The sequence below is a fragment of the Magnolia sinica genome, chromosome 3, assembly GCF_029962835.1.
Source record: "Magnolia sinica isolate HGM2019 chromosome 3, MsV1, whole genome shotgun sequence".
In the NCBI taxonomy this organism is placed as follows: domain Eukaryota; kingdom Viridiplantae; phylum Streptophyta; class Magnoliopsida; order Magnoliales; family Magnoliaceae; genus Magnolia; species Magnolia sinica.
The window spans coordinates 114,243,048-114,263,862 of NC_080575.1; the positions used below are offsets into that span (position 1 = coordinate 114,243,048).

The window sequence follows — 20,815 nt, forward strand, 5'->3', positions numbered from 1 at the left end:
TTGAGGTGGGCAAACTAGATAATCAGCGGGGCAAACTACAGATTCAGCAGGGCAAATCATTAAAATCAGCGGGGCAAACTGGAAAATCAGCGGGGGAAACTAGAAGATCAGCGGGGCAAACTAGGAAATCAGCGGGGCAAACTGGAAAATCAGCGGGGCAAACTAGAAAATCAGCGGGGCAAATTGAAAAATCAGTGGGAGAAATTTGAAAATCAGTGGGGCAAATATGAAAATCAGTGGGGCAAACTTAACAAATAATTTCGTGGCTTGAGCTGAAAAATCTAAACATATCCAATGTTGAAATGGACCACACCACATGAAATTTTGAATTGAACTTCTAATGGTGATCATTTCTTAGGGGCCACAGAAGTTTTGGATCAAGCTTATAATTGTGTTTTCTATTAATTCATATATGTATGATCTTATGAATAGGTTTGATAACAAACAAACATCATTGTTGGGCCGACTATGGTTTCGGCGGTAGAAATCATTATGCCCACTGTTTCTCGTGGTATGATGCATTTGATCTTTTGATATGCTTCAATTTGGGGCTCAACCCCTTAAAATAGATGGAAAAATGGATGGACGGCATGAATAGTAAATTCAATGTGGGCCCAACTGAGTTTAAAATATAAAAGGTGGGGTCCTTACTCTTGGTCGGGTGGTAAACTCTTAGTAGTTTCAACTCCCGGTCAAGAGTTCGAGTGCCATAGGTGGTGAAATTCCACCAGCGTGAGTGTGTGGGGTGTGTGTGCAGCGTGAGTGTGTATGGTGTGTGTCTATCTGTGTGTAATAATAATTAAATAATATATATATACCTGTCTTGTGTACTTTCTTCGCTGGACCCACCATTTCAAGAAGAAAAGATAAAATGTTGATATGGGGCCGACAAAAAGGGTGTATTTTTGGGTCTTTCTACCGGAAATGCAGTGAGAAATTGGGAGGTGAAAGCAACGGCAGGGAAAGTGGCAGCAGAAAGGGAGAAGAAAAGCAAATAGAGGAAATGGAGAGGAAGAACCGTTTCCGTCGGGAGGATGGGTATTTTCGTCCTGATATTCTGACACCGTACGAGGAGGTCCAACTGCGTATTCTAAGTTTGTATTGCTTCAGAAAAACCGCTGGATAAAAGGTAGGGTCCACAGTCGTAAATTTCTCTAGTTACGGACGCAGATTGCCTGTGAGGCTGTGGACCTGTTGTCGTAAGCTGCGTGGGGCTCACAGAGATTCCCGTTGCAAATCCACTCCGTCCATAAGTTTTGCCAGAACACAATAGGACAGAAACTTAACCATCAGGCAGATATAGAACTCATGTGGGCCACACCAAAAGAGACAGTGGGAACGAAAACGTCCACCGTTGAAAATCTTCCTGGAGCTGACCATGATGTTTATATGCCATCCAAACCGTTCATAAGGTTATTTACCACTCAAACTGTAGTCACAAATACCTCCCTTATACAAAATTTGTGGCCCGTACAAAGTTCCCATGGCCTGCTTTCAATCCCCTCTGTTTTCTGTACCATGGCCCACATGAATTTTGCATCTGCCTGATAATTCCAGATTCGTGCCCTATCGCGGTCTTAAAAAGCGGATGGACGGAGTGACTTGTCACGGACATCTCTGTGGATCCCACAGGGCTTCCGTCAACAGTCGCACAGGAATATATGTGCCCGGAGGCTCAGGCAACCCGCTTCCGTAGTCATCCCTTCAACGACCCTGAACATGTGGCCGACTCGATGTATGTGTCTTATATTCACACCGTCCACTTACTTGTCCAGCTAATTTTAGGACACGGGCTCTAAAATTAAGCAGCTCCAAATCTCAGGTGGACCATACAGTAAGAATTGAATTCCTACCGTTAAAAACTTCTGGAGTCACAAAAGTTTTGAATCAAGCTGATATTTGTGTTTTCCCTTCATGCATCCGTGTGACCAACAGGTTGAATGGCAAATAAACATTAGGAAGTTATCAGTCAATAGATACATACAGGTAGAGGTGACGATTCTCTCCAAAGAGATCATGACGCACCATGGCTGTAAGCTTCGCAAGGGAGGGAATCCGTTGCTGAGCGAACCAATTTGAAACGGATTGGCTACTCCCCCTGCCACCAGCCAGTGGCTGGTGGTCGGTGCTCTGTGGGCCCCACTATGATGTATGCGTTTCATCCATGCCGTCTATTTATTTTTAATGGTGGATATCCAATCACTATTGTTTTCATGTGGTGTGGTCCACCTGAAATTTGTATCCCTATCATTTTTATAGGATCAAGCCCTAAAATGATCTTTAAAAATGGATGAAACACATACATCATGTTGGGGCCCACAGAGCACCGAGGGGAGTAGACAATCCGTTTCCCAACCAATTCGAGAGGTCCAAGTTCAAAAGATGGGCACGGACGCACGGTTTGTGATAACCTGTTATAATTTTAGACCACCACCTGCATTGGTGGCTACAAATGGTTGGTAAGTAGTACACAGGTGGACCCCTCCGAAGTTTTTAATGGTGGCCGTTTAATCATCACTATTTCCTGTAGTGTGGTCCACCTGAGTTTTTGATCTGCTTTATTTTTTGAGCCCGTGCCTTAAAATTAACTGGAAAAAAAAGGATGGACGGTCTGGATATTCAACGAATACATCGATGCTGGCCCATGGTCAGGGAAACACCCTCTAACGTGTTACTCGGGTAACACTTAATCCTCTCTCATCCGGTATCGATTTATCACGCGTGCCCATTGGCACATGTGAGTAATGCCCGCACTAAAATCAGCCCGGGAGTGGGAGCCGGAGGTATACCCTCTCCGTACTGTATATCCATCGAATGGTTGTGTGGCTGCGCGTTCGGGTGATCTGGACCATCCATTTGCTGTTATCAATCATGAATGGATGAAGAGGCAATCCTGATGAGCTGTACTCAAAGTCTCATGTGATGTTTTCGCAGCATCTAACCATCACAGGGCTCACCATATCGATGGTCACGATCGTCTGGCCATTTTTCAGCGTGGGCTTATCATAAACGGACTTCTAGTGTGAATACTATCCTGGACATTACAATGGGCAGTTGGAAATGTTGGCAGAATCACGTGTAGCAATGGGAACGCGTGAGTCCGTTCATTTATTTATTTTAGAATTTTGCTAGGGTCATTGATTTATTTTAGAATTTTGCTAGGTCTATATCTCCACTCATCGCTACACAACCACAATTTTAAGGGTCAAGAGATGTGTCGAACAGGTATGCGGATTGCGTTCGCATACTGATGTAAGCCGGGGATTTCACGTGAAAGTCTTTCATAGGAAGTTTCTCCGACGGAAACTTAGGGGACCACCTTGATGTTAGTAAGAAATCTCTCCGAATATTCAACCTCCGTTTTATAAGATCATTTTAGAAAATGGGCACGATCCAATATTCAAATGAGCAGTAAACGTGAGGATTAAGTGTACACAATTAAAATAAAAAGTTTTGAATCAGGTTAATATTTTCTATTAGGAAACGGTACGAATGGCATATAAACATTACTATAGACCCTGGGAAGTTTCAACGGTGGAAATTTCCCTACCCAATTGATTCATGTACCCATTTCAGTTTTTTGTCTCAGGTCTTGAAAGTAGCTCACGAACCAAATACACGGTAGATTTCTCACAAGCATGACAGTCGGCCCCACCTAGGTGGTTTCAGCACAGAAACTGCATGGGAAAGCGTTTCAGAGTAAATCCGCCGTGATGCATGTATCTTATCTACGCTCTACATTTTATTTGTTTTTCCAGCTCGGTAGAGACCAGAATTGAAGTGTATCCAAAGTTTAAATGGACACATATCCAAAGCTTATATGGACACCACTGAAAACAGTGTTAATTGAATGCTTACAGTTGAATATTTTTTGGGCGACAAAAGTTTTAAGCAAGGTGATATTTGTGTTTTCCCTTCATTTGAACTTACAGTTTGGATAATAAATAAGAATCACTGTGGGACCTAGGAAGGTTTCTACGGTGGGATATGATTTAATTTTTAGATCATACCCTAAAACGAGCTGATAAAAGGGATGGACAGCGTGGATAAGGCAAATACATTAGGGCACGCGCCTACTGAATTACTCGGTACGCAATCCGCGTCCATCGTGGTGGGTCTCACCGATTACAGATGACCTGACTCCGAAAATCGCGCCACTCAAGTCACCGGACTTGCACACATGTACGAAGTAATGAACGGTTTGAGAATGTTTCCAACCGTACACATCCGTGGTACGTGTGGGACCTCCAACTGATGACTTTAAGTTTGATTTGCAGGCCATTTGACCCAACTAATCCTCAAAGGCAGGATGGCCCTGCATGCAGCAATGGTCAACCGTCCATCTGCTAGGAAGTAAAGACAATGGAACACGCTGACCGAAATGATCCTGTGCTTCTATAATTTCTGGCATTCAAACAAACCGCTGAAAAGAATCCGTGACTCAGGATCCATCATTTGTCGCATCCCACTGAGGGCCACATCCTACATATCGCCCCCACACTGGGGCTTCCATCCTAACCTTTGGTTTCTAGAGTGAAATGCGAGCCACTGAAACTTTTTCTTTTCATTGTCTTTTCTTCTGCGTAAGTTCCTTAAGTTGGCCTCTTTAAGGTAGAGCCCACAACATGGACGGCTCCGATCAACAGACCACTCAGAAAGTGGGCCCCAGTGGGCAGCAGCTATCACAGCCTGGATCTGAGTCGCGGCAGCGGTAAATAACAGTTGTCACGGTTCAATGTTCCTGACGCAGGGGAGGACGTGAGGTCGAGCACCGTCTTCCTCAAGAGGATAACTATTCCGAATCCACGGAACTTCTCTGGACTCCTCACAGAGACTTCTCGAATCCACGAGGAAAGAGAGCAGAAAATAGAAATAAATTCTAATAAAATCGAAATTGATTGATGAATGAATAAAAACGAGTTCACAACCCTTTAAATAAGGGTACCAAGCAATGGGAAAGAAATTAGAATCAAACTACAACTCAAACTCCTAGAATCCGCGACTTACTATAAATAGTAAACTTACTATTTATAGACGGTCGTGATGTCTACTAGTACGCAAGGTTTTCGGCCAAAAATAGTAAGTGTCCTATTTGGCTTCACCAAACCGTTCTCCTAATTATTCTAAGCTCTTTCCATGTTGGGCGCAACTCCTAAAGCCCGACGGATGAAGAGTTATAATCAAACTAAAACTTACTATTTATAGTAAAAACGAAAATAAAACAGGGAAACGACCGACAATCAAGGGGTTTTTCGCAATTCCGGGCTGCTCTGGGTTGGTTGGCTAAAGTAGCTCGTTCTACCCCAAAATCATATATTTTACGTCAGCTAACTCATTCCGGATTGCGAGATACGCCTGATTTAAGGTCCGATGGTCCGGATCACTTCTGTCGTCGACCGGGCCTTTTCTGATCCATCTTGGCCATGAAACTGTCCGCGACCTGCTCTACATCAGTCCCCTCCACTTCAAAAGAACTCGTCCTCGAGTTCTCATCCTGCGCTGGTTCATGATACTCGGTCAGGTCCGCGACGTTGAAAGTCCGTGAGATTGCCATGTCATCTGGAAGATCAACAACATAAGCATTGTCATTGATCTTTCGGATGATTGGTACCGGTCCAATCTTTTTATTCTTCAACTTGTTGTACGTTCCGGTCGGAAATCGTTCTTTGCGCAGATGGATCATTACTTGGTCGCCCACCTCGAACACTTTTTGTCGCCGATGATTTTCCGCTTGCTCCTTGTACTTTTCGTTCGAGGCATGTAGCTTAGTTTGTGCCTCCGCATGAATGCCTATGATCTTGTTAGCCATATGTTCTACTGCAATGCTCATGCTTGGGAATTTGAGTAGAGGGACCAAGTCTAGTGTGTGGCGAGGTACTCGTCCATAAATAATCTGGAACAGGGATTTCCCTATCGAGCGGTTCACCATGTTGTTGAATGCAAACTCCACTTGAGACAAAGCCAAATCTTACTGCTTTAGTTTTTCTCTTGAAATACATCGAAAGAGATTTCTCAACGTGCAATTCACAACCTCAGTTTGACCGTCAGTCTGTGGGTGGTAGGCGCTGCTGAACTGAAGTCGTGTATCGAATCAAGTCCACAAAGTCTGCCAAAAGTAGCTTATGAACTTCATGTCACGGTCAGAAGTAATAGTCTTGGGAACCCCGTGTAGCCGCACAATTTCTCTGAAGAATAGATTTGCCACGTGTGTTGCATCGAGAGTCTTCTTGCATGGAATAAAGTGCGCCATCTTGGAGAAATGATATACTACCACAAACACCGAATTCATGCCGCGTTGTGTTCGTGGGAGATCAAGCACGAAGTCCATAGATAAATCCTCCCAAGGGTCATCAGGCACGAGTAATGGAGTGTAAAGGCCCGTATTATGAGATTGCCCCTTAGAGGTCTGACAAATATAACAACGTTGGACTGCCTTTCCCACATCACGTACCAATTGCGGCCAGTAATACCGTTCTTCCACAAGAGCTCGCGTCTTGTCTCGCCCAAGGTGTCCACTGAGGCCACCTCCATGTAGCTCTTGGATTATCTGTTCCCTTAGCGAACTGTTTGGGATGCACAGTCGATTTCCCTTGAAAAGGAACCCGTCTTGCATATGTAAGTCGCCGGGGTGACCTTCTTGGCATCTAACCCATGCGTCCTTGAAGTCGTCGTCATCGGCATATATGTCTTTGAGGCGCTCGAACCCGACAACCTCATTGCTCATAGTGACTAACAAAGTTGCACGGCGACTCAATGCATCAGCTACTTTGTTCTGTTGCCCTGACTTATGTTTTAGTACGAATGTAAATTCCTGCAAAAACGAGATCCATCTAGCATGCACACGGTTAATGTTAGCTTGACTATTAATGAATTTGAGAGCTTGATGGTCCGTGTAAAGTATGAATTCCCTTTGAATCAAATAATGTCGCTAGTAGTGTCTGGACCACCGCGTATAACTCGATCTCATATGTAGACCACTTCTTACGTGCATCGCTAAGTTTCTCACTGTAGAAGGCTACCGGCCTACCTTCTTGAGACAAGACTCCCCCAATCCCGACATATGAGGCATCACATTCGACTTCAAATAGTTTGTCGAAGTTGGGAAGTACAAGAACCGGGGTCGTGGATAATCTGCGCTTGATTTCGGCAAAGCTCCTGTCGGCTTCGTCAGTCCACTGAAACTGCCCTTTCTTCATGCAATCTGTGATTGGTGACACAATGGTACTGAAATTTTTCACAAACCGACGATAGAATGTCGCTAGTCCATGAAAACTTCGCACTTCGTGAATATTTATGGGAACCGACCATTTTCCGATTGCCTTCACCTTTTCCTCATCCACCCGAATGCCCGTGGATGTTATGACAAAACTCAGGAACAATAGGCTATCAGTCATGAAGCTGCACTTTTTAAAATTGAGATACAGTTTATTTTTAGTGAGCACTTGAAGGACCTTCTTGAGGTGTTCCATATGGGTGGTTTCGTCTTGACTGTATATCAAAATATCATCGAAATAAACCACAACGAACCGCCCAATGAAAGGTTTCAGAACTTGGTTCATCAATCTCATAAATGTGCTAGGCGCATTCGAAAGACCGAAGGGCATGACCATCCATTCATATAATCCTTCCTTGGTCTTAAAGGCTGTTTTCCACTCATCACCCGACCGTATTCGAATCTGATGGTAGCCGCTCCTTAAGTCCAATTTAGAGAATATTTTTGCACCTTCTAGCATGTCCAGCATATCGTCTAACCGTGGTATAGGAAACCTGTATTTTATGGTGATTTTGTTGATGGCTCGGCTATCGACACACATGCGCCAACTCCCATCTTTCTTTGGAGTTAATAGAGCTGGTACAGCACATGGACTCATGCTCTCCCGAATAAGACCCTTACGGATCAACTCCTCTACTTGTCCCTGCAGAATCTCGCACTCATTCGGACTCATTCGATAATGGGGACGATTCGGTAAACTGGACCCAGGGACAAAGTCGATATGGTGTTGGATATCCCGCATGGGGGGTAACCCATCGGGAAGGTCATCGGGCCAGATTTCTTTGAATTCATGTAGCAGGGGCCTTAGTATTTCAGGGATGTTGGTAGGCTCGAGTTCTTCCCCTTTTACAATTAATGCGTAAGTTTGTCCTGTTTCCTTTGATTCTTCCACGAAGTCCCGTATGGTTAAGAGAAAACGACCCTCCACTTTAGAAGTTTCAGGTGGTCCCTCTGGATCCATAGGAGCCAATATGGTCTTTCGGCCGTCCTTGACGAAGATATATATATTATCTCGCCCTTTATGAGTGGCATCACGGTCAGATTGCCAGGGCCGACCGAGTAGTATGTGACATGCTTCCATGTCGACCACATCGCATACTACTTCATCCTTATAATGTTTGCCAATTGAAAAGGATATGGTGCACCGTTCAGTTACCTTTGTTTCGCTGACCTTCTTGATCCAACCGATTGTATATGGAGAGGGATGACGCTCCGTTTTCAATTGTAATTTTTCCACCATGACCTTGGAAACGATGTTCTCGCTACTCCCACTATCAATGATCACGTCGCAAACCTTTCGATTCACCGTACACCTAGTGCGGAAGATGTTATGCCGCTGTGGATGCACTTCTTTTCTTGGTGCATATAATAGTCGCCTCACGACAAGCGACTCGCCGTGATCTTGCTGAACCCAACCTGAATCATCTGCCTCGTCCTCGGTGGTATGCTCCTGTTCTTCAATATCTGGATCTTCATAAGCGTTATCAGCACTACCATCATTGATGGCGAGGTTTGCCACTTTTCGCTGGGGACAAGTATTTGATAGGTGGCCCGGTTGGCCACAACGATAGCAGTTATCGGGCCTTGGCTGAGCATAGGGGTTCGGGATTCTACTTGGACCAGCAGCAGTCGATACGCCCCTTTGAGGTCTAGCTTGCCCACTTCCCTGATCTCGGTTCTCAAACGTAGGAGGTTGAGTGCGTGCTCCTACGGGCTCCTTCCCTTTAGGCTGTGCAGTTCCCTGGGGCAGACCTGCCACAGGAATCCTTGCAGTAGGATAGGTCCGTGTGTTAGGGCGTTCAAGTTGCACTTCTGCACGAGTAGCCAACTTGATCGCGTCATTCATCGTCCAGACGGACTGCATCTGGACCCGATCCTGGATAGCCATACGCAATCCACCGTTGAATCGGGCGACTTGCTGCGATTCAGTCTCGACCAAATCGTTACGCGCCGCCAGGCGGTAAAATTCTTCTGCGTATTCTCTCACCGACCGACTACCCTGTCGACAATTTTGGTATTGTTGGAATAATACCTGATCGTAATCGCTAGGGAGGAATCGGGCACGTAGTAGCTGCTTCATCCGCTGCCAGGTGCGGATTGGTGCTTTCGTCTGCCTGGTTCGCGCGAGTTGCAGTTGTTCCCACCAAGCTGAAGCTCCTCCTTTCAACTTGTAGGCCACAAGCTTGACCTTCTTTGCTTCAGGGATGTCCATATAGTCAAAAAATCGCTCAACTTCAGAAAGCCAATCGAGAAAATCCTCAATGTGTAATTGGCCATTGAAGCTAGGAATATCAACCCTCATCTTGAATTCTCGATCTGTTCGATCTACTCGATCACCGCCATGTCTGGGATGTTGGAAGAGTATGTCGTCGATTTCCTCCTCACTGGAGCCCCCTTCCTCAGGAATGACCCTTGGATGCACTGTTGGTACTATCCTGCGATCAGGGCGATTAATTGGGGGTGGAGGATTGACACCAGGAACACGGAGTTGCCTTAGGTTTTCCGCCAAGAGATCCGCTATGCGGTCGATGGGCCTGCAGCCCTTGCGTGGCTTGCCGATTCTCTCGTTGTGCTGCTTCGAAAGTCGCCGCCATTAAAGGTAAATTCCCGAGCACCGCCATGGGATTGTTGCTCGCGTTAGAAGCCATCAATCCGAGGAGAAACCTCGCTTTGATACCAAACTGACGCAGGGGAGGACGTGAGGTCGAGCACCGTCTTCCTCAAGAGGATAACTATTCCGAATCCACGGAACTTCTCTGGACTCCTCACAGAGACTTCTCGAATCCACGAGGAAAGAGAGCAGAAAATAGAAATAAATTCTAATAAAATCGAAATTGATTGATGAATGAATAAAAACGAGTTCACAACCCTTTAAATAAGGGTACCAAGCAATGGGAAAGAAATTAGAATCAAACTACAACTCAAACTCCTAGAATCCGCGACTTACTATAAATAGTAAACTTACTATTTATAGACGGTCGTGATGTCTACTAGTACGCAAGGTTTTCGGCCAAAAATAGTAAGTGTCCTATTTGGCTTCACCAAACCGTTCTCCTAATTATTCTAAGCTCTTTCCATGTTGGGCGCAACTCCTAAAGCCCGACGGATGAAGAGTTATAATCAAACTAAAACTTACTATTTATAGTAAAAACGAAAATAAAACAGGGAAACGACCGACAATCAAGGGGTTTTTCGCAATTCCGGGCTGCGCAACCCGGCGTAGCTGGGTTGGTTGGCTAAAGTAGCTCGTTCTACCCCAAAATCATATATTTTACGTCAGCTAACTCATTCCGGATTGCGAGATACGCCTGATTTAAGGTCCGATGGTCCGGATCACTTCTGTCGTCGACCGGGCCTTTTCTGATCCATCTTGGCCATGAAACTGTCCGCGACCTGCTCTACATCAGTTCCACGGGAAAGGACCGACTAATAATATTAGTCAAATCATTGGGTCGGTGTAAGTTCTGGCCATAACCCATCCACGCAATCCTAATGAATGTGGACGGACGGGATCATCCGGCATGTAAACATGTGGGCCCATCCTGAAATTGACTCTGGAGGAATGCTTACAAAACTGTCCTTTGAGGAATCTACTTCCAGACAATCCCATTTCAAACGCCAACACACGTTATAACGTAGCCAATTAGTGTCGAATCTAATAATCCAAAGTTCCCAGGGAACGCGTTTCTTTATCATCTGTCGAGACCCAGGATCCAGCCTGTGCGGCAGCTTACTAGGGCCCACATGCTGAGTGGTCTGATGATTTGAACCGTCTGTATTTTGGTTACTGTCCCGTAGTCAAACTTCAGAGTGGATCCTAACCTTTGATCTTTAGAGTCGAATGCAAATCATTCAAAAAATAAATAAATAAATAAATAAAAATTCTTTTAATTGTTCTAAATTCATAAAAAATAGCAATCCTTGATAATTCACAACCATCGTCCGGTGTAAGTTTCTTCCATGTTCTGATAATTAGATCAGTCAGCATGTGGGAGACCCACTACCACTCTCAAGGAACATTCATAATAGGGATTCAGGATAAGAGCATGTGCGTTGAATGTGAGTGTGCTGCAACTTGCGTTCGGACCAGACCAGGTTTTTGTGCAACAAGCTTGGGTCACGATGTCGATGCTCTTTGGTTGGGTTTGGGTTAGAAAACATCAACCCGTTTTTAATTCAGGTTGGATTTGGGTTGTAATAGATCTTGTTTGGGGTAATCCCATGTAAGTGCGGATCATCTCTATTTCAGCCGCAGGAAATTCCAGTGCCTTCACCACTCATTGTTCCACGTCATTTCTCAAGAATCTTGTTAATAAGATACGCGGGATTTTTCTCTCCTAAATAGCATGCTGGCTGCACAATGCGACTTTTAATGTGTGGAACTTTTCTAGTTCCATGACTTTTCTGCTAGATCTGTACTATTCATCAATTTTTCTTGATAATTCTAGATCATGAGCTAAAAAAGAGTTTCCTCTAAAGCTCAAGTGGATCTTACCACATAAGCAAGCAAATTGAACAAACTATCATTGAAACTTTTCCAGGGCCAAGGTGACGATTATGTTACATCACACCTGCTCATAAGATTACAAGTATGTTGATGAAGTTAAAATACAAATATCAGCTTGGTCAGAGCATTTTGTGGCCCCACGGTAGCATTGATTCCAACCGTCTTCAATGGTGTGGTCTACTTTAACTTTGGATTTGTATTTCCCTTTTGGACTCATACACTAGAATGATCCGAAAAATTAGATGGATGGTGTGGATTTAAAACAATACATCTTCGTAGGGCCATGTAAACATCACAAGAAATTCTGTTGCCTGATGTGTGGTGTGGGGAGCGGATTAGGTGAGACCCGGCCTCACCCAGGACGGTGCAGCCCTTACCATGGGGCCCACCTTGACGTGTATATTTTGCATCCACTCTGTCCATCCGTTATTTTAGATCATTTAAAAGCATGGTTCCGAAAATTAAGAACACATAAAGTGAACCATGCTTCAGGAAACCGTGGTGATGGAACACCCTACCATTAAAAACCTCACTTTTAACTGCCATCCAATCTATTAATAAGTTCACATAAGCATAGATGAAGGGAAAAAACAAATATTAATTCCATCCAAAACTTTTGTAACTCATTAATGTTCAATTACCACCGTTTCCTATGATATGGTTCACCTGATGATTGGATCTGCTTAATTTTTTCGGACATTGCCCTAAAATGATATGGAAAAACGTATACGAGTGAAAACAGAATACGCATAAATATGGTTACACGGTAAGGGCCGTGTCGTCTTGGGTGAGGCAGTGTAACACCTACAGTGGTGCAGCACATTCCCATCATGATATATGTATCAAATATACACCTTCCATCTATATTTTTCATATTACTCGCAATGAGACAAAAAATGAGTCAGATCCAATGCTCAATTGGGCCACTCTACATAAACATTGGGAATCAGAGGCCTACTATTGGAAACTTATCGAGGACAGAAGGTTATGATAAAGCCGATATTTGTGTTTTCACCTTATTAAGAGGTTAGATGCCAAATAAACCTTATATTGGACCTTACGAAGTTTTCATTTTAAACCATAGTCGTTCAATACCTGCCGCTCTCTTTGGTGTGGTACACTTGAGCTTTGGATGTGCTTTATTTTTAGGCTTGTGCTTTAGGATGATTTGTAAAAATTGATGGACTGAGTGGATCTAAAACAAAAAATATTGTGGCCAATAAAAGTTACACACGTTAAAAGTCTGTGTTGTGTAGCACACGTCCTATTTGGGAGAGAAATCCGGCGTTTCTTGTTAGCTGGAGTGATTAGCGATAACGTTGACCGATGAGAGGCGACGGCACTGAATTTTCCCGTGCATGCGAGTCTATCAGAGACGACAAAAGCTTGACCAATCGGCGAAGTTGAAGTTCAATGCTGATAGTGCATGATTTGTGTTGATATGCGTCGATCATGGAAATGAAACGATAAGACGGTTACTATCCAAAAACAAAGGAAAAAAATTTCGTGCTCTGATACCACAAGGAGAATGTAATATTTGAAGTGAATCGAATGAATTGAATCACACGAATTTATTGGTACTTAGACTATAGATTATAACAACCTTTTTATAAAATACAATTTGAATTTATTATTAAATTTGAAATGGGGCAACACACAAACCATCCGGACGTAGCTGTGGCTGAGATGAGGGTGGGTTCTTAACAGGACGCCACGTTGGGTTCGAGTTGAGCATCTCAGGTTGAAATTTGGATCGGATCAAGTTGCAGGTTGGGTCTTTTTGAGGTCGGGTTAAACCCCAACCCCACTCAACTAGCCCAAGTTGCACCCCTGTATGTGAGACCTAAATTTATTTTTTTAAAAAAATCTTCTTAGTGATCCAAGACCGTAAAAAGAAAGTCATGGTCAGACTCATCCGTTCAGCGTAAGTTTCCTCCATTGTCGCTGGAAACATAAATTCTACAACATGAATGGCTACGACCATCGGACCATGGGCGACACTAGCTGGGAATCTGAGTCGAACCAAAATCAAAACAAACTCAGCATACAAAAGACTTTGATTGCTTTGTCTGCACGTATGGTGCATGCAAGCATGGTTTTAAGACTCGGACAGACTCGTCCCAGTCGACTCAGATTAGGTATTACCTGATCCGGTTGAATAGTCGATACCATCGATCACAACGACTCGGGTGCGTTGGGCTAATTCATCCCCGACTAGACTCAGGTCTCGTCGACTCTTTTAACAATGCATGCAAGTGCATGATTGCAAGCATGACTGCGTTATTTGATGATTTGAGAGAGAGAGAGAGAGAGAGAGAGAGAGTCCAATACAACAGTTGCACAAGCACACATTATTTCTTCCTCCCAAAACACCCACCCCCATAATCGCTCAGCTTCTCCTCATGAATTCTAGGTTTCCAAAGCAGAGCCCAACCAGTCATGATAACTTGGAAAACCTCCCATCCTTATATTGCAACCCCCACCGCTTTTTCATCAAACAAGTTATGCATTGAATGCACTTGTAGCAAAAGCATGCATTCCTCTAGCAAAGGCCATATATATAGCGTACGTTGCACTTCCATCAGCCCATCTCCTGCAACATAAATGCTCACTTCCCATATGGGTCTGTTCTAACTGATGGCCGTCCCTTTCCATGGCAATCCTGCCAATGGCTTTTTCACCCAGATTTGGGTTTTGCAAGAGCAATTGGAATATTTTCACTTGAACAAAAAGACAAAGATGTATTTAATGCTTATACGGTTCTAGTATCGGTTCATGTATGTAGGATTAAATACATGTACAATATGAGATCAGAAATGCAGAGGAGATTCACACCTAGGCGGATCTAAGATTCAATTCACAGCACACGTGCTAATTTACATGTGTAATCCATGCCATTCATCAGGTGGGGCTCACCATGAGTATGCCCTTGCCCAAAAATCATGGTCGTTCGCTTCTTAGTCAGGTCATATTGTGCACTGAATACAGTTTGTTGGTCACCTTAAACATCCATACGATGAGTAGACCAGACTGATTTCATTGTCGGCATACCTGATGAAAGCCTCGGATCTCACACATGTACAATATTGGCACGTATGCCATGAATCTATTGTTCAATGTCTCTCTATCGTCTCTCATATGAGAGAGAAAAAGAGAGGTTTCATGGCTGTTTGCTGATGAATGAGGGGATAACATCTTGCAAAAGGCCATAGTCAGGAAATTGCCGCTGAAGAGGAGTTAGGTTTTGCATGTAAATGGAGCTTGAATCACCTTGAGCATTTGTTTGAGGCAATTGTGTCAATAGGTCTGGGTGGAAACTCGGCATGGCCGTCATCGAACCCAACATAGATGGTGCCAACATTCCTGCAGCATTGCTTCGAAGCGTCGCGGGGCTCTGGTGGGTGTGTTGGCCTTCGTATGTAGTAATAACAATTGCTGGATCTTGGAACGATCTCTCTACGCGTTTCTTCACCGAACATTTCTGGGTGGTGCACCGATAATAGCTTCTGCAATGGCAATAATAGTTTATTACTCACAAATTTTCTACACAGCTGATAGATCTTTGTTAACATTCTTAGAAAAGATTAAAAAAATAATGCTAGTGCAAGAAACCGTATATCTTTATGAGATATTGGAAAGTCAGTTACACTTCTCTAGTGATGAAATTGTAAGAATAGATATAAGGTTTCTAAAATGAATAGAAATTTCGGTTACAAAGAGAAATTATCTTCTTCTTCTTCTTCTACTCCCTTTTTTTTTTGTCTTTTTTTTTTGTTTTTTGGAGATAGGTTGTGATTAACCCAAGACCCATGTGGCGATAGATGTCGCAATGTATAGAGCAGACATGTAAATGATGATCATGCATTTGTGAAACGAAGAGATAAAACTATCTGATGTAGTAATTTAGTTAAGAGTACGATACAAATAAGACTCTCTGGATGCTTAGTGATTCTATCATCCATTTTGTTATCATCTTTTGAATTGTAAGATCTTGTTTTATCTCTTTTTAATGAAAAATTGGCTTATTTAGCATTAACAAGATTGGAATGGTGAAATAGCAGATAATTTTTTTGCATATATTCTATAAAATGCAATAATCAGAGAAAATTCAACAAACAAACCTTGGGTAAGGGCTGTTCTTGACTGCCTTTTGGCCGTATTTTCTCCATCGGTATCCATCTTCCAGATGATCGACCTCACTCTTAGTCATGAAGGCAAAACGCGGCTCTCTTTGCTTCTTCTCTCCTTTCTTCCTTGGCTTATTCCTTGATTATTTAACCACAGAAACTCATTATGAGCAAAACCTACATCGAACAAAATAAGAAACAGCAAAAATGCTAAATTTCCCTCAATGGGTGCAATGCTAATAAACAAATCATGGTTGGATCTTAAGCGTTTTTGGTCACCCACAATCTGATATTGCACCGAGCAAAACAATTGTCATTCTCTATAACCAAGAGAGCTCGCCCAATTCGGATGATTTGAGAAAAACTAATTAGATAATTCACATTTTGTATACTTCTTTAATTAGGGTTCGAGAAAGTTATTAAAGAAAAGAGTCAAGAAAAGGCCTAGATAGAAGAATTTTTGCAGTTCACTAGAGATTGAAAAGCCAAAAGTTCACTTTGGAAGAAGACATGACAAAAGAAAACAAAAGAGATTCAATTCTTCTTTTTTGCTAGAATAAAGATGGGAAAGAAAATGAGCATAGAACCCTTGTTTCACAAGGAACTTTTGAGCATATATAATTCTACCAGGAATCTACTAAAGAAGAACCAAACCTACACTTTCTTAGGTTTCTCCATCGCATTTTCACACCCTTTAGGCTGCTGCTCTTTCTTACTCCTCCCCGAATCCTCTTCCGCCACGGCCTCCGTCGACGATGAAGAAACTGAAGAATTCGGCGTCACTGAATTACCAACATGGCCCACAGAATCCCCCAACTCATTCATTCCACTCCTAGCGTCGCCGGAATTGAATACTTCAGATGATGAACACGACAAGTCGAACACTCTTGAGAGTGTTCCATAGTCAGATGATCCATGTAGATACTCAGTGAAGCTCATGTAAGGTGATGATGGATCGAACCCGTGTAAGTCTAGATTCGCATGGTGGGACCCAGAGACACCCGGTGCCTGGTTAGCAAAGGATGGATGGTTAGAGAAGGGGAAGCCCATCGAACCAACGGTCTGATCATCATGATAGGGATTATGCTGGGTAGGGTTCCTATGATCAGACATGGGTCTGTTGTGGGAGAGAATGAGAAGAGAGGTTGAAGGAGAGGGTGGGTTTTGTGCTCATAGAGGAAGTTGGTGAAGATGGAGGACTTTTGGAAAAGCTCTCCTTTTCTTCATTGAATAGTCTTCTATAAAGGGTGCTTGGGATGAGTCAGCGACGACCACCGGCTACTGACGGTAACGTGGATGGATGGTGGTCAATGTTTCAAAAGATCTTGTTGTGGGTGATCTCGCCGACACGTGTTCAAGGGTAGCACCGGCACTTGACCGTTGCCAGAATAGGTCCTTGGCACGTGAGAGACCAGGGATGGACCGACACGTGGACGGTCTATTGTTGAGCTGGAGATACAATCTTCACATCTTTTTGAATGGAGATGGTGGCCCCCTTCCCACCATCTCTACCATATTCATGTCACACGCTAATGCAATCACAGCTGTTTATCTGCTTATCATGGTTGTTAGATCATCTTATACATCCAGGCAGTGTAATATCATCCGTTGATTTAGACGGCTCATTCTTTTTGCTGTATATTTTTAGCTGTCCACCTGACCAGAAATTGCTAAAGCTCCTTTTCTATCATTTGACCACCTTTCCATGATGACTTACCAGATCAACGTATTCGGTTGTTTCACAAGTGGGCCACGTGTGAATGGAGATGTCAGTAATCCATCCGTAGAGCCTCTTGCGAGTTCCCCTAGCAAACATCATTTTATATCATGAAATCAAGGCTTATGAGCCTGGCCCATCCACACCAAGAACACGTGTCAATATGGGGGACAGATGTGAGTTCGATCTTTTGGGTCTCATTACTTCCATCTTTTACCCCAAAGAAAGGCACTTTAACACCATGGCCCACCTGATGAAAGGATCAGATTTTGCACACGTACTCTTTAGTTACACGCGCGCTTGTGTTATGATGAGCAAGGCTCCAACGCCTATGGGCGCCTTCCATTCACATGTGATGCATACGAGGTTTCTTGTAGGAATGAAATTCCGCTGATTTAATGCTTGCCAACCTATACTGAACAGCATCGTTCGCACACGCATTCCACCAAAAGAAAACGAAATATGGAACGAAAGGTTCCACACGTACCTTTACATACTCCGTACGTGCCACCTTGGAAAGTCATCTGAGCGGTGCGTAAGGTGTCCTTCACCTGGAAGATGAACATAAATAAAAATCAGAATAGCCCGCTTATCAAGTGGGAAATATCTGTCCAAAAATAGTAGTCGGTTTAAAGAAATTTGCGATGGATCCGCACTTATCGTGTGGACGTGTTGCTCGACTGATGAGTGGAATGAGAGGATTTTCATGTCATCTTCACGGTGGGGCCGGCCTTATCCCCCTTGGATGTCCCACACGTCGGGATGGCGTGTAAAGTGCTGGCAACACCTCACTTGTACAGGGTATCTGCACCCGTTTTGCCGACGTGGACTGTGTGGTGACCCTACTACCGCGTAGCTCGGTAGTGATGGGAGCATGTGGCCCATTTTTATTTAATGAGACGTAGCCCAATCAAATTTCAGCATTTCTGATAACCACTGAGCTATGCGGTGCAGATGCAAAAACGGTGCTATGTGAGCTACGTATGTGTTTCATCCACGTATCATTTTATGTCTTATTCTAAATATAAAGTAAATCCAAATACTATTTCGTGACCTAATTAATATGTTAGATGTAAAATAAACATTATAGTGGGCCTTCTGAAGTTTTTAATGGTGGGTGTTCAATCACCCCTTATTGTCTATTTGAGATTTGGATGTCTCATTTTTTTGGTTCATGCTCTTAAATGATTAGAAAAAGTAGATGAACAACGTATATCATGGTGAGGCTTACAAAGCACCATCCAATAGTGAAGCAATGTAAGTAGGCAATCACAGCCCACATAGTGCTGGGGCAGCATGCAATCCACCTACATGGCTAAGGAGTGCTTAGATTGCTTTTTTCTTTTTCTTTTTTTCTTTTTTTCTTTAAAGGTTCATATTTTTATTTTTATTTTTTTGCACACGCACCCAACACACGCTGTTGTGAGATTTCACCACGAATGGGTGTCAAACCCAAGACCTTGTGTTGAAACTCCTTAGAGTCTACTACTAAGGTAAGGACACGAACCCAAGAATTAGATTCCTCGGTAACCCAAAACATTACAAACTTGGAAGTGCTTAAAACTGAAGTCACCCAAAACATGTTTGAAAGCTGTTAAGCCAGTTGATAATTGTACATGGCTGAATCAAATCCTGCCATTGTGCTGAACAGTATTGGGTCACCGCACAAATGTGTCCACATATAAAATACTAAGTTCTTTAAGGCCCAACATGTTGCATATATTAAATCCACTCTGTACATCCGGTGTTCCCATTCGATGCTATGCCCTGGGAACAAACGTCAGCCAGATCCACAATGCCGGTGAGTCACACTATAGGGAACGGGATGCAGATCTTGGTTTCTGTGTGGGGCCACCTTGGTTTTTCATTGTTCATCAAACCTATTCATCATATGTAAATCATAGGAATAGAGAGAAATTATAAAAATGACCCTGATCTAAAACTCATGCGGGCCACAATGCATGAACTTAAAGATTTTGGGTCGAACTTACATTGTTCCCATTGGTGTGTGCCATATAAGTGTTCTATTACACTGAACCATTTTGATCAACAGTGAGAATGAGGGTTACAACCTGATGGACGGATTGGATTTCAGATTTACAACATGGAGGGCCCTGCAGAGCTTGGCTGTTGTACATGCCGCGGAAAACAGTTGTTGCGGATGATTCTGTCCCTTTCATGGCAAGAACAGAACAGAACTCGATTTGCATTTTTGCACCCACCCTTTTTGAAAGGTACACCCTTAACTTCTACTTTGGTAATAGAATGGTACAGTTTTATACTATAATACTACAAAAATAAGAAGAAAAAGGGTCCGCCTGTCAATCAGGTGGATGCAAACATGCATAGTTACCTAAAAGGAGCGCATGGAATATCTTCATTTGAAATAATCGTTCTAGATTGTAATGAGATTTTTCAATCATGCCATCAGGCTTTCATCATTTTGACATATTTTTCCTATTTTTTTTAGACAAAAAGGAAACTCCGACACATAATTTAAAAAAGGGCGGATTACCAGTAACCGACTGCACCGTACAACCCTTTTTTTTTTCCTTTTTTAATGCCATTTGAATTTCCATTTCAGGCCAAATGCTTGTAGGTAATCAGTTCTGAATTTGAAGCATTTGTAGTCAGTGTACTAATCAATAATCATATTAATAAAAGAGGAATGCTTCATGCTCTCACAAGATCATAAGTTTTAGTGCTCCTAGAAAAAAATAAAAATCCCATGATGATTTCCATCAGAGCTATGAATTCCAATTTAGAGTTCTTATTTAGATGGTAAGTGAAAATGAGCCATGCTTATTTCCTTGGATATCGTCACTACTTTTCATAGGAAAAAAGTTCACGACCGATGGAAAGATTGATTTATTCAGATCATGTACAGTTAGAATCTGTGTTATTGCATGGTTAGAATCCATATTATAAATTTAAAATAGATGGGCCTCCTTACTTCTTTCATCGTACTATCTTCTATCGTGACTAAGCCTCCCTTCTCCTTGGACCAACTCCAATGTCCAAGTGTAGACAAAATCTACTTTAAAGATCAAGAGATCAAGTGCCCAAGTGGTGTGGGTGTGCGTGTTTGTGGTGTGGGTGGGTGTGTAAAAAGAAAATTGAAGTGAAAGTCTCTTATTTATTGCTGTTACAAAAGTGTAACTATTTCTTGCTATTAACCCTTTTTATTATTA

General features: G+C 42.9%; 1 protein-coding gene across 1 annotated transcript; it reads right to left on the reverse strand.

The window, feature by feature from the left end:
• Nucleotides 1-14,501: 14,501 nt before the first annotated feature.
• On the reverse strand, nucleotides 14,502-17,124 carry LOC131240821 (WRKY transcription factor 71-like). Its single transcript, XM_058239307.1, has 3 exons — nucleotides 16,566-17,124; nucleotides 15,902-16,045; nucleotides 14,502-15,286 (listed from the first exon to the last, which is right to left on the reverse strand). Exons 1-3 carry the CDS (start codon nucleotides 17,018-17,020, stop codon nucleotides 14,941-14,943), a joined length of 945 nt encoding a protein of 314 aa, XP_058095290.1. The 5' UTR covers nucleotides 17,021-17,124; the 3' UTR covers nucleotides 14,502-14,940.
• Between the last annotated feature and the right edge of the window lie 3,691 nt (nucleotides 17,125-20,815).